A 13,213-nucleotide genomic window follows, 5' to 3' on the forward strand; every position below is an offset into this window, starting at 1 on the left:
AGTAAATTTTCTCCTGTAAATGACCCACAGTATCTTCATTAAAGTCTGCTTTTATACCAAGAAAAAAAACTGAGTAAATTTTCAAATATATCTAAACTAGGGCTTCCCTGGTGGCGCAGTGGTTGAGAGTCCGCCTGCCGATGCAGGAGACACGGGTTCGTGCCCTGGTCCGGGAAGATCCCACATGCCGTGGAGCGGCTGGGCCCGTGAGCCATGGCCGCTGAGCCTGCGTGTCCGGAGCCTGTGCTCCGCAACGGGAGAGGCCACAACGGTGAGAGGCCCGAGTACCGCAAAAAAAAAAAAAAAAAAAAATATATATATATATATATATATATATATATCTAAACAAAATTAACAACTAGAATAAACTTTTATGGAGTGCCTTGTAAGTGTCAATGGGGTAGAAAGTATTTATTACTCCATTTTCCACATGAGAAAACTAAAACATAGAATAGCTGGAATAATTTGCCAAAAGTCACATAATTTATCATTAAGTGCTAAAGGTAGGGTTTGAAGTCAGGCATTCCTAGGTAAACCACTCATCCACATAAAAAACAACACTGGTGGTTCTTGAAGAGAGAAAAAATATATATCCGTGGAGTATTAGGACAACAATTTGCAAATGTGCAATTCAACTTAGGAAGAATATCAAAACCACAAACCTCTGTGGTCTCTTTAATCTCCAAAAGAAAGGTGTGCAGGTCATCTGATTCTGTTCGCAGCATCCTCATCTCCTCAGAAGTGCCCACCTGGAAACAGGCTTTGGAGGTTCGGGCTTTCAGCTCTTCCAACTCCTTCTGAAAGTGAGTGATCTGTAGAGGCCACAGATGAGGAGACGGCTCAGTCTGAATGGCATGGCAGTCATGTCACTGCTCCCAGGCCCACTAACAGCACACACTCCCGGGACAAGCCAAGGCTCAATGCCAGAATAAAACAGTCACGTATGAGTCCACACTCAGAGCCAGTCAAGTCTCACTATCAGAGCTACTTCTGGAAAAATCTGCAGGAACAAATTTACCTCCTCCCCGATTCCAGCCATCACAGGGTCTGACTCTTTCCACTGATGTCCCTGCTTTTCTGTAACAGGAGGCTGAAGTGATTTTGCCTGAAATGAAAGGCAAAGGTTTTAAAGTGCACCCCACCCCCCAAGTGATGGCTTCCTGGAGCAGGTGGCTCAGTGTCTATCACAGGTGTGGCGCTCTCACAATACCATCACTGTTCCACCATTCACTCTTTTGAACCCGTATTTACTGGGCACCTTCCCGGTATAAGATATGCTCTAGGGCTTCCCAGGTGGCACAGTGGTTGGGGGTCTGCCTGCTGATGCGGGGGACGCGGGTTCGTGCCCCGGTCCGGGAGGATCCCACGTGCTGCGGAGCGGCTGGGCCCGTGAGCCATGGCCGCTGAGCCTGTGCGTCCGGAGCCTGTGCTCCACAATGGGAGAGGCCGCAACGGTGAGCGGCCCGCGTACCGCAAAAAAAAAAAAAAAAAAAAAAAAGATATGCTCTAGATAGAGGTGAACAAGGTAGATGAGGTCCCTACTCTCATGGAACTCACAGTCTACTGGGACAAGACATATAATAAGAGGCAAACAACTCAGGTAATTTCAGCTAGTGATAAGTGATATGAAAAAAGTAAACAGGAACATATAGAGAGAATAAAAGTGGGCACTGCTTGACACGAGACAGCCCAAAAGCCCTCACTGATCACTGCCTCTGCACTGAAACCTTAAGAAAGGGAGAAAGCTATGGAAAGCTCTAGGGGAAGCACCTCCAGGCAGTGAGAAGAGCAAGTGCAAAGAACCTGAGGCAGGAAAGACTTCGGCAAGTTTGAGCCAAAGATATAAAGTGAATGTGGGCACATCAGGGAGGGAGCTGGGGGCAGGCAGAGGCAGGTCATGTAAAGCTATTCCAAGGAGTCTGGATTTTATTCTAAGTGTGTTGGAAAAGTACTAGCGGAGTTTTAGGAGAGTTTAAACTATTCTGATTTATGATATTAAAAGATCCCTCCTACTGCTAAATAGAGCATGGATGACAGTGACAGGTAGGAAAAGAAATAGGAAGAGGAGTCAGGAGGCTAATGAGGGAAGAGATGATAATGGTCTGTAATACGATGTTAGCAGGGGACAGAGATGTGGATTTATGACATATGACACATCACAGAGCAGAGCTGGCAAGACCTTTGCTAGTATGGACTGGGGGAGGTGCTACTAAAGAGAGGAATCTAGGATGACTTCTGGACTGGGGGTAGAGCAAACTACCTGGTTAGTGCTGCTTACTGACATGGGAATACTAGAAAAGGAACAGGGTCTGGGGAAGACGGAAATCAAGGATTCTGCTTTGGAGATGTTATAACTTGAGATGGCTTTCAGATTATTTGATACCTACAGCAATTAACACATGGAGAGTTTTCAGACTGCATAAGCATTCATTAAAACAGCTTTATTTCATAAATGCCATGTGTCATGCTTTATGCCAAAAGCTACACCTGTAAACTGGCCATTTACTGTGGAGCCTGTACAGGTGTGTGCTGGGGGCAGGAAGAGGTTGACTGGGAGAGGGACAGAAGGAAAAGACATGACTCCTGTTCTGAGGACACTCAAGTAATCAAGTGGGAAATGGACAAAAAATGCTCTTTAAGTTAAACCATAAAAATAGACTGCAGATCTAAGTATGAAAAGTAAAATAATAAAACTTTCAGAAAACATAGGAAAACATCTTTTTTTTTTTTTTTTTTTTTTTTTTTGGCGGTACGCGGGCCTCTCCCTGCTGTGGCCTCTCCCGTTGCGGAGCACAGGCTCCGGACGCGCAGGCTCAGCGGCCATGGCTCAACGGGCCCAGCCGCTCCGCGGCATGTGGGATCCTCCCGGACCGGGGCACGAACCCGTGTCCCCTGCATCGGCAGGCGGACTCTCAACCACTGCGCCACCAGGGAAGCCCAGGAAAACATCTTTTTGACCTTGGAATAAGAAATGATTTCTAAAACAGAACACAAAAAGCACTCATTATAAAAGAAAAATTGATATATTGAATTATACTAAAATTAAGAACTGTAGTCATCAAAAGACACCACAAAGAAAATGTAAAGGCAATTCCGAGAATGAGAAAGTATTAGTATTTGCATTATACGTATGTGTTTGCACATGCATGTGCATATCCAACAAGGAACGAACTCTTACAGATCGGTAAGAAAAAGACAACCCAAAAGACACCCTGTAAAAGAAGACAGTCAAATGGCTAAGAGTCATATGAAAAAAAAAAAGCTGAATTTTACTAGTCATCAGGGAAATACTAATCAAAACCACAAAATACAACAACAATAAACAATGAAAAATACAAAGGCTGGCGAGGATGTGGAGCAGCTGAACTCACATGCTCCTAGTAGGAATGTACTGAAGAGGAACATATGAGTATTCTATGACCCAACAGTTCCACTCCTAGGTAACTGCCCAGCGAAAACGCATACACATATTAACCCAAAGACGTCAGCTAGCATGGTTATAACAACACTATTCACAATGACTTAAACCCAGAAACTACTCAAATGCCTGTCAAGGATGGAATGAAACTTGTAGTAGAGTCGCCCAATGAATTCCACACAGCAACAATGATACAGAAAAATCTCACAAACATAATGTTGAGCAAAACAGTCAGACACAGGAATATATACTGTATGAGTCCACTTTACAGAAGGTACAAACAGGCTAAACTAAGCTATGCTATTAGAAATCGTAATAGTGAGACCCGTTTGGCAAGAGTTGTGACCAGAAAGGTGAACATGAGGGGGACTCCGGGACCCTAGTATGTTCTATTTCTTGATCTGGGTGTTAGTTACCAAGGTGTATTCAGCTGGTGACAATTCACTGAGGTGGACGTGTGTCACGTGTATCCTTTTTTACCCCCATGTGTATTCTATGTTAGTAAAAAACTAAGTAACTAAAATAAACTGAGTTGTTATGGAAAGAAAAAGAAAAAGAAGGCAGTAAGTAGATTTCTTGGTTACTTTGGGAATGAGAGAAAAAATTCAGGTGCTACACCACAGTCTTCAGACATAAAGAGAATTCAACAAACGGAACATAACATGGATAAGCTCAGGAACCAGCAGAGAAAACAATTCTAAGACTCTAGGGTTGAGATAAATGGCTTTTATGAGCTCACATTACAAATATTCAAAGATCATACTTTGGTATTTCCTATCACATAATCCTATATACTACTTCAAAGGTGTGAATTCTAAAACACAAAAACCCATTTTATAAACATGTATGTTTTGGGCAGTAAATTAATAAACACAGCATTGTAGGTTGAGTTTAAACATACCTGGGGAGAGCCTGACTTGGCCACTGGAGGGGTTATCCTGGGTGATTTCTGTACCGTTGACGGCACTGCACTTGGACTACCCTGAGCAGACCGCCCTGCTAGAACAAGAAGTCAGTTAAAACCAACAGTATTTATTCCCATTATTTCTCCTATCACAAACATCCTTTCCTCAAATCTAAAAAAAAAAAGTTTCTCATTGTCCCTAGCCCCCGTTTATGATCTTTGTTACCAAGAGTGACACCCACAGTTCCCAAATAACTAAAAAACACATACTACATTTTAAAACGGGAAACTCATTTGTAAAGCAGGTAGAACTGGAGGGTCTCTGATCATAGGTGTGTGGATGGTGTGCAGGCCGAGGAGGCTGCCCACTTGGCCCATCCTTACTCCCCACAGAGGCTCCTGATGCACCTCTGGGAACTGGGGGCAAAGTTTAAAGACCACCAGAACAGTAATCCCCATCACCCTGTAAGAACTCACAAGGTCTTCAGGACCCTCCTGGAAGCCTCTAGGACAAGTCTCACCCTGTTGTGCATTAGAATCACCTAGGAGTTCTTTAAAAAAATACACCAAAACTCATACCCAAGCCTCATCTCCAGAGAGCCTGATTAAACGCATAGGGAGGGGATCCCCCACTGCGTCCCGTGTACAACTGGGATTGCAATCCAATAATGCAAGACCCACCAAACTGTAAGAATTAAATATGTCAATGGGGGTAGGGAGATCTGGGTGGTAAGCGGTGGAAACGGAGAAAATGTACGTGTGTTACGGTACATCTCCTCTCTCCCAAACTGTAAAGACATGGGAAAAGACTAAAGGAAGGCTTGTTAATTTTTTGGGTCACAGACAGGTGCTTTTCAGAATTTCATGACAAGTCCCAGAATGAGGTGACTTTGGCAAACGCCACAAGGCAGCTCTTTCTCCCGAGCAATAGGTAAGAGAGAGTTCAGGAATTTCACAGCTCAATGCTTGCTCAATATCTGTCAAGACAAAATGATTCCTGACACTCAAACACCAAATGGCTACCCAAGTAGGTCTGGCTAGGTATTACCACTGGAATTCACAGAAGCAACCAACTTAAAAACGGAGACAGATCTGACGAACACCATCCCAACCATGGGAGCAAACCGACATCACTTACGTCAGGACAAAAAGAAATCACGTGATGCGATGCACATCACCTATGTGGTGTTACTGCTCAAAATGTTTCATGCGAATCTCACCATGTGGAAACTCTCAAATCCAAACTGAGGGACTGTCTACGAAACTAACTGGCCTGACCTCTTCACGAATGTTAATGTTGAGAAAGACAAAAAAGGTGAGAAACTGGCTGAGACTAACAAGACAGGATCGGAACGTAACATGTGGTCCTTGAGTGGCTCCTGGATTGGAGGGAGGGAAAAAACGACTACAAAGAACGTTAAGAGGACAACTGTGGAAATGTGAATACCGGCTGTAGACTGGATTACTGTTAAATTTCCTCAGTGTGACAATGTATTGAGTACCCTTATTTTTAGGAAACATACTGAAGTTCCTAGGGGTGAAGTGTTTCATGTCTGCGATTAACTTTCAAATGTTTTAGAAAAAAATTACATTAAAAAGGAAAGACATAAAGCAAATGGTGCAAACTATTAGCAAGTGTTGACTCTCAGGGAAGGGCATGGTATTCAGAATATAAGTTATGCACCCTTTCTGTAGGTTTGAAGGAAGAAAGAGATAGGCTGGGAACATTTACTCATGGGGTTTTATAACGCACTTCAACTTGGCTATAATCGTTATTCCCATTTATGATCTCTATTTAATAAATTTGCTTGCGGTAGGGCTGAGTGTGAAAACCCAAAGACAGTCATCAGAGGAAATAAGCATAAAGCCACCGTAGGCTCCTTCTCATCTATGTGGCTTAAAGACTTGCTCTGTGACTGACCTTCACGTAGGGCAGGCTCTGCGTGAAGATAAATGCCCCACAACAAGATGGAGACAGCATGGCAGCACTGAGGCCACTGTGAACCTTCCCAATCCAGAGTACAAAAGCCACAGAACTTCAGTGTGAGTCACAGGAAGCAAGAAAAAGGATTTAAACAACAGTCCTTAAAAGTAAGGATTTTTAACTTGGGAAAATTTTTTTTGGCCGTGCCGTGTAGCTTACAGGATCTTAGTTCCCCAGACAGGGATTGAATCCGCACCCCTGGGAGTGAAAGCACGGAGTCCTGACCACTGGACCGCCAGGGAAGTCCCACAGCTTGGAAAAATATACATCTGGGAATTCAGGATTGAGCTCTAAAGCAGTTTGCTTAAAATCATACCCGATACTGAGGAAGAGACTGAGGACTTGGATGACAAGGAACTGGATGATGCCGAGAGAGGTGCAGGGTGGCTGAGAGGTCCAGAGGATGCTGGCTTGGAGACCGAGGAGAATGGCAGCATTGAGGGTGAGCTCTGTGAGTTGTGAACAGGAGCAGAGGTGGCCGCGGCCGTGAACCTGAAAATGGAAGCCCGAATGGATCCAAATGGCCTGCTGCTGTGAGATCCTTTCACACTGGTCATGAGCGATCATCAAAGGATAACTTACTACCCATACTTTTCTGCCTTCAGGAAATGCAAACATTTAGCTATTTCTTATAGAAGGTGAAAGCTGCATGAAAGCATTTATCATCTGCTTATTTGGAATGAAAAATTCAGTGAAAATATCTGGTAAGTACTTAACATGATGATGAAACTAAGTTTATCACGGCATAAAACATTTATTGTCGATTCTATCAAGCTGAGTGAAGAAAGAGGGTGGGACTCTACTGGACTTAGGAGAGTTTAGTGCTCTCCCTTTGCCAAGGAAATTACTGAGAACTCGTTGTGGGGTGATCATCTCTGGGGAATGAGGAAGGAAGAGGAGAGCAGGTCACCCTCTTTGGGATGCTGACCATCTGCTGGGCAGGGGAGGTAAGTTCCACCTAACGAGCAAACGTCTGTGAACAATGTAAACAACAGCATCAGATGACTGGTCAAATAAATTACGGTGTGGCCACAAACTGGAATACTAGGCAACCTTTAGAGTGAAGTGGCTGCGTGGCAAATTTAATATGAACAATGACAGCGGCCAGCAGCCCCTTCACAGTAATAAGAGATAATACAGAAGAGTGGGAGAAAACTGGTAGCGTTTACACTCAGTGGCTATCTTAGGAAGGGTTACAAGGTATAAGGGATTACTTCCCTCAAGAAGCTTACATGCTAGTGGTGAGAACAAAACAAGCAGATAAAGAAGTAAAAAGTAAGATATGAGTGAGTTAGCAGGACCCAGATCTGGGGGAAGGTGGAATGCCACGCTGAAGCGCTAGGATTGCACTCAAAGAGCAGTGAGAAGCCGCTGGGGACTGTCATCTGATGTATTTACAATTTCACAAGATCACTCAGTGGCTATGTGGAAAACAGTTCAGAGAGTCAAGAGTGGACACAAGGGAGAAAAAGGACTAGAGAGATTCAATTTCCTTATGGGATATATAGTCTGTATTGCTTCATTTTTTAAAAGTAAGGAATACCTCCTACATTTAAAACCTGCAAAAGCAAAACAAGCATTTAAATATAAACTTCTAACAGTTAAAAAAAAAAATTCTAAGAGACATCTCTGGACTCTGCCCACTGATGAAATGCAAACCTTTATGTTGTTTGCATTTTTACCATTTGCAAGTATTACTATGGGAAAAAGGAAAAGAAAATCTATTCAGTAACTCCACTCACAGCGACTCTATTTCTAGTGAACAACAAGCGATATTTCTACCCGTCAAACTTTAAGCGTTACCTACTTTTCGCTAAGGTTGACCTTGACTGCAGAGGCTGATGGTGGGAAGGTGGGCTTCATTCCTGTGTTTGGAGCAGACACGCTTGGCACTGGCGTGCTTTCCAGGGCAGGCTTAAAACCCGACGATCCAAAGGAGAATGAGGCAGCTGAGGGTGCCATGGGAGAGGCCGCAGGGGTGAGCACGAGGGAGGCTTGAGGAGGAGGAACAAAAGAGAAGGAGGATGCTCCAGGGCCCAAGGCTGCTTTGGAATTGTCAGAGGCACTGGAACACGGAGGGGCCTCCCCAGTGACAGAACCAGATGACTTCAAGGATGAAGAACCAAAGGAGAACACAGCAGGGGCTCCCACGGCGGAAGGCAAAGAGAAGGTGGAGGTGGGAGCAGCCGGTGATGAAGGCAGAACGGAGGCAGGAGCTACGGCTGCTGCCGCATCGAGCTTCTGCGGGGCCTGAGAGGAGGTGGGAGTAGTAGGAGTACTTCCTGCAATGGGAAATATGGAGAAAAAGGAAGGGAGAAGTTAACCCCGTAACAGTGGAGGTCCACATCACAGAAAGCAAGTGGGTTTGTGGAAGAATGAAGCCAGAAATAATGGTTCTCGTTCCACAAGGGAAAAAAAAAAAGGGAAATGGAGTTGATGTTGGACTTTCCATAGCAAACGTTCCATATGGTAAGATGTCTAAAACTTTGAAGGAAAAAGGAAATGCAAAAAGACATTAGACTAATAGGACTTCATGAACACCCACTTGAGTAATGTAGAAAAAATACACTTCTCAATGTTACAGTGAAAAATAAGTTATTCTGCAATATTTTATTATCAGGAAAAACCTTTAATTCAGACTTACACCTCATAATAGTCACTAAAACAACTCTAGGTTAATTAAAGATACACGCATATACAAAGCATATATATAACTATATCTCAACACAAAGGAGGCAAAAAGTGAGTTGTCTCTTAGAGTCTATCAACTTGATAAACCTAAAAGTGACCCCCCCAAAAAAACCACAAAAGATAAAGATTTGACTATGTACAGAAATAGTTATACAACCAAAAGGTAAATGAAAAAAAATTTGCAGCAAATGACAAGTAATATGTTTTATTTTTTTTAAAGCTCATACAAATTGAGATTTAAAAAAATTTGAGACTTTAATAGATATAAGCTGGGAATCTAATTCATAAAAAGAAAATATATTCAGTCTCTCTAATCAAAGAAATACAAATTTAAAAGAGGCATATTTTTGGCTGTCCTCTAAATTATCAAAATAAAAAAATATATAATCCCCTATGTTTGAAAGGGTAAAACAAGCCTGAAACTTTGTATCACTACTAGGTACCTTTTTAGCACAGTCTTTTAGAAAGCATTTTAGCATTTTGCCTCAAAAATCACAGAACAGGTACCTAGTAATCCCAATTTTAAGAATAAAGACTACGGAAATAACCTAAAAAATGAAAAAGATATTTAATACAACCCAAATGGTAAAATATATTCAACAGAGTGTTAAATACTCCTAAATGAATCATAAAAATTACTTAAGAACCTGGAAAACACTTAAAATTTAAATAAAAGACCAGCATACCAATTATGTATGCAATATAATCACAACTATGAAGATGTTTATGAAAAAACACTGAAAGAGAATACCATAAAAGGCAAGTTTAAAATTTTTTCTATTTTCCAAACTTTCTATAAACATGTTAATTCTCCAAATTAAATAACTAACTAAGAAAGCAGTATTTTTTTATCAATACATTTATGGGTCTTGGTTCTTCCAAATTGTCAGAGGTGACAGTTTATCTTCACTATGTCTAAAGCAAGGAAATACTTAGGATACAACTATGAAAATGCCACTTTCTGAAAACAACGACCCCCAGGTAAATTGTCACTTCTATGACAGTATATAATGCAAGCCTATCTATTCTGTTAATACTTCCTTTACACAATAAATATGGAACCAACAACAGCTTACCTCTTTAGAGACCCAAGCATATGTGTCAATCACTTCCATGCATTTAGTAGACCAATACAAAAAGCATATGCCAAACCCCAAAGAAATCACAGGCATCTTCCCCACTGAAAATGGAACTAAATATCTGAAAACCATCATGCTGCTCTTTGCGATCATTCAACCCAGCATCCTTGGCGCTGGAGTGTGGGAGCACGCAGAAGCACTGATGTCCTCTGAACCCATGAGCCAGCTTCAGCTAGAGCTGGTGAACTGGTGGGACACCTCCTCCCCCTTCAGTGGCTCTCTTCCTCTCATCTAAACATGGCTGTTACCTCTGGGCTAAGCATGAGGGAACACGGGGTTTCTCTAGGAGAGGCAAACAGTAAAACTGGTCTTTGCTCGCGCTCAGGGAATAAGGGGCTTGTAGCAAGCCCCTCACACTGAACTGTGCTCAGAAACAAACATCATCCCACAGGCTCCCGACTTCACAGGGTACACTGCTTGTTACAGACAGACCCAGCAACTGAGTGTAGGTAGTTCATGGGACTCAGGACCACTTAAAGGGGAAAAAATAACTCAGAGTACACACTGCAGAAAAGGAGATATCCCAACCCAACAACACTGATACAGTCTATGCAAGGCACCCGGTACATTACTTGGGGTCACACTGCCAGTTGATAGGAGCCCAAGTATCTGAGTGGCTCTATTTATGAAGTACAACTCACTCTGCATTGGGAAGCAGTGAGAAAAGATCCCCTAAGTGTTCTCCACCACATCCAACCCAACTGGTCAACATTTCTCCCTAGATATAGAATTGGTGGCAGTATGAGCTTTTTTAGCTATATCAGAAGAGAAAAAACTTACTAGTTATATACTCACAAAATTCAAAAAAAGAAATATTAGTAAAATTCCACAATATGAAACAATGCCCTTCTAGAAAGTTCATTCTGTTCTCACAAGTGACCCACTGCCGTTGTGAGAATTCTGAAGACGCAGATGGGCCCTTACACGCATGCATTTACGTATGTGAAGCATAGGTGCCAAAATGCTGACTGGCTATATTGCTTGATGGATTCTGAAGTGGTTCTGTCTTTGTATTTTCTAATTTTTCTCCAATAAACATATATTACTTAAGCGATATCTTCAAAGAGGAGGGGGAAAATAAACTGAAGAAAATTAAATACAAAGAGAAAATTCCCATGTTCTCATCACCCAGCAATAGCCACTGTTTAGATTTTAACATCTTTCAAGTATTTTTTCTATGTACATATTTTTCTCATAAAAAAGGAATCAGAGTATACAGTGCTCTTTTACAATATGTTCTTTCCTTTCCTTGTCAATAAATAAACATTTTTAATAGTTACATGGCATTTCACTGTATGGATGTACAATCATTTATTTAACCAACCTCTCATGATTAAACATGTTAGGTTTCAGACCATATAATATAGGGTCTTATAATAGGATACTGTCAGTAAATTACCTAATGGGATCCATCGGGCTGAGATTCCTTTTTCTCTAAAGTAAAGGCTGGAGAATAAAGCTTGGGGGTGAGAGAAGGCAAGTATGTGCATGTGTCTGAGGAAAAGATGAGTCCTGCCTCGATAAGACAGACTGGCTGATAAAGATAACCACTGTGTGTCCTCACAGTATTCATCCCAGCAAATACTCCTGTACAAGCCCTCGGTATCCCCTCTCGGCCAAAACGGGGGGAGGCACGCACCTGATGACTTGGGTTGTCGCTCTCCTTCCAATGAGAGCCGCTCTGGTGTCCTGAGGAGGGACCTAACACCAGGATTTTGATTGATCATGTAAAATGGACAAAGCACACCATCTGTTGAAAGTAACATAAGAACTGGAGCAGGAGGAAGAGTCTTCTCATCATCTGTTAAAAAAGAAAACAAAGGTGATAAAAGGGCCAAGTCGATTGAAGGGCCTGGGCCCAGAAGCGGAAGACTGCCGGAAGCAAAAGACGCTTCACAGGACTCATCTCTACAGTAGCTCGAGTTGGTTTGTTCTGATTTAGATCTGAACAGCCTTTTATGAAACAGCTCCTTAAAGAAGAGCTACTGCCATGATCAGATGGCCACCGTCCCACCAGCCCTACAGGGAAGCCCTAGCAGTCCTGCAGTAGCTCTGACTCCCAAACCTCTGATTTTTACGTGTGTCCCGGTGTTTGGGAGGTAGGTTTAGCATTCCCCTGACCAAGACAGGAGTCTCCAGGAAGCGACTCCTTTAGTTAAAAAAAAAAATGACAGATGAGCCTCTTTGGAAAACACACGGTAGGGCACAGAGAAGTGAGTCCCACTACTTTATATTCATTCACAGTTGAATCATAAGCATGTATTTTGTCAATTAAGTCTTTACGAGAATCAGAGTAAACGAGCTAATCAGACCAAACAGCCTGACCAGGGAAAGGACAAGGAACTTAGTGGTGTCTGACGGGTACACCTTTCTAAAATGAAGCACAAAGCACAAAGAATATGGCTTTTTGTAAACAAATATTTTTTCCCAGTTTTACTGGGATAAAACACAAACATCGTACGTGTTTACGGTATACATGATGGTCTGATGGATGTATACGCTGTGAAATGATCACCACAACCAGGCTAATTAACACAGCCACCACCTCACGTACTTTACCATTTTGTGTGTGTGGTGAAAACTTTTTTTTTTTAATTTTTATTGGAGTATAGTTGATTTACAATGTTGTGTTAGTTTCTGCTACACTGAATCAGTTATACACACACACATATCCACTCTCTTATAGATTCTTTTTCCATATAGATCATTACAGAGTATTAAGTAGAGTTCCCTAGGCTATAGGGTAGGTCCTTATTAGTTACCTATTTTATATATAGTAGTGAGTCTATGTTAAGATCTACGCCCTTAGGAAATTTCAAGTATAGATCCCCAGACCTTATTCATAATATAATTGAACGTTTCTACCCTCTGACCAACACCACCCCATTTCCTCCACCCTCTAGTCCCTGGCCACCACCATTCTTGCTCCCTGCTTCTCTGAATGTAACTTTTTTAGATTCCACATATAACTGAGATCGTGCAGTATTTGTCTTTCTGTGTCTGACTTATTTCACTCAAGGTCCATCCATGTTGTTGCAAATGGCAGGATTTCCTTTTCATGGCTGAACAGTCCATTG

The 13,213-nt window shown here is 42.2% G+C and overlaps 1 protein-coding gene across 3 annotated transcripts in view; it reads right to left on the reverse strand.

The window, feature by feature from the left end:
- Positions 1-13,213, reverse strand: part of NUP214 (nucleoporin 214) — a 101,568-nt gene that overhangs the window by 72,799 nt on the left and 15,556 nt on the right. For 2 of the 3 annotated variants that reach the window (XM_082843426.1, XM_082843428.1), the window contains 6 exons: positions 11,776-11,937; positions 8,114-8,588; positions 6,623-6,798; positions 4,320-4,417; positions 1,019-1,105; positions 663-812 (listed from right to left, as the gene is read on the reverse strand). In XM_082843426.1, coding sequence (XP_082699552.1) covers positions 663-812; positions 1,019-1,105; positions 4,320-4,417; positions 6,623-6,798; positions 8,114-8,588; positions 11,776-11,937 — 1,148 coding nt within the window. The remainder of the gene's footprint in view (positions 1-662; positions 813-1,018; positions 1,106-4,319; positions 4,418-6,622; positions 6,799-8,113; positions 8,589-11,775; positions 11,938-13,213) is intronic. The other variant, XM_082843427.1, reaches the window with a different exon arrangement.

The sequence above is a fragment of the Leucopleurus acutus genome (assembly GCF_964270905.1).
Source record: "Leucopleurus acutus genome assembly, chromosome: 7".
Classification (NCBI taxonomy): domain Eukaryota; kingdom Metazoa; phylum Chordata; class Mammalia; order Artiodactyla; family Delphinidae; genus Leucopleurus; species Leucopleurus acutus.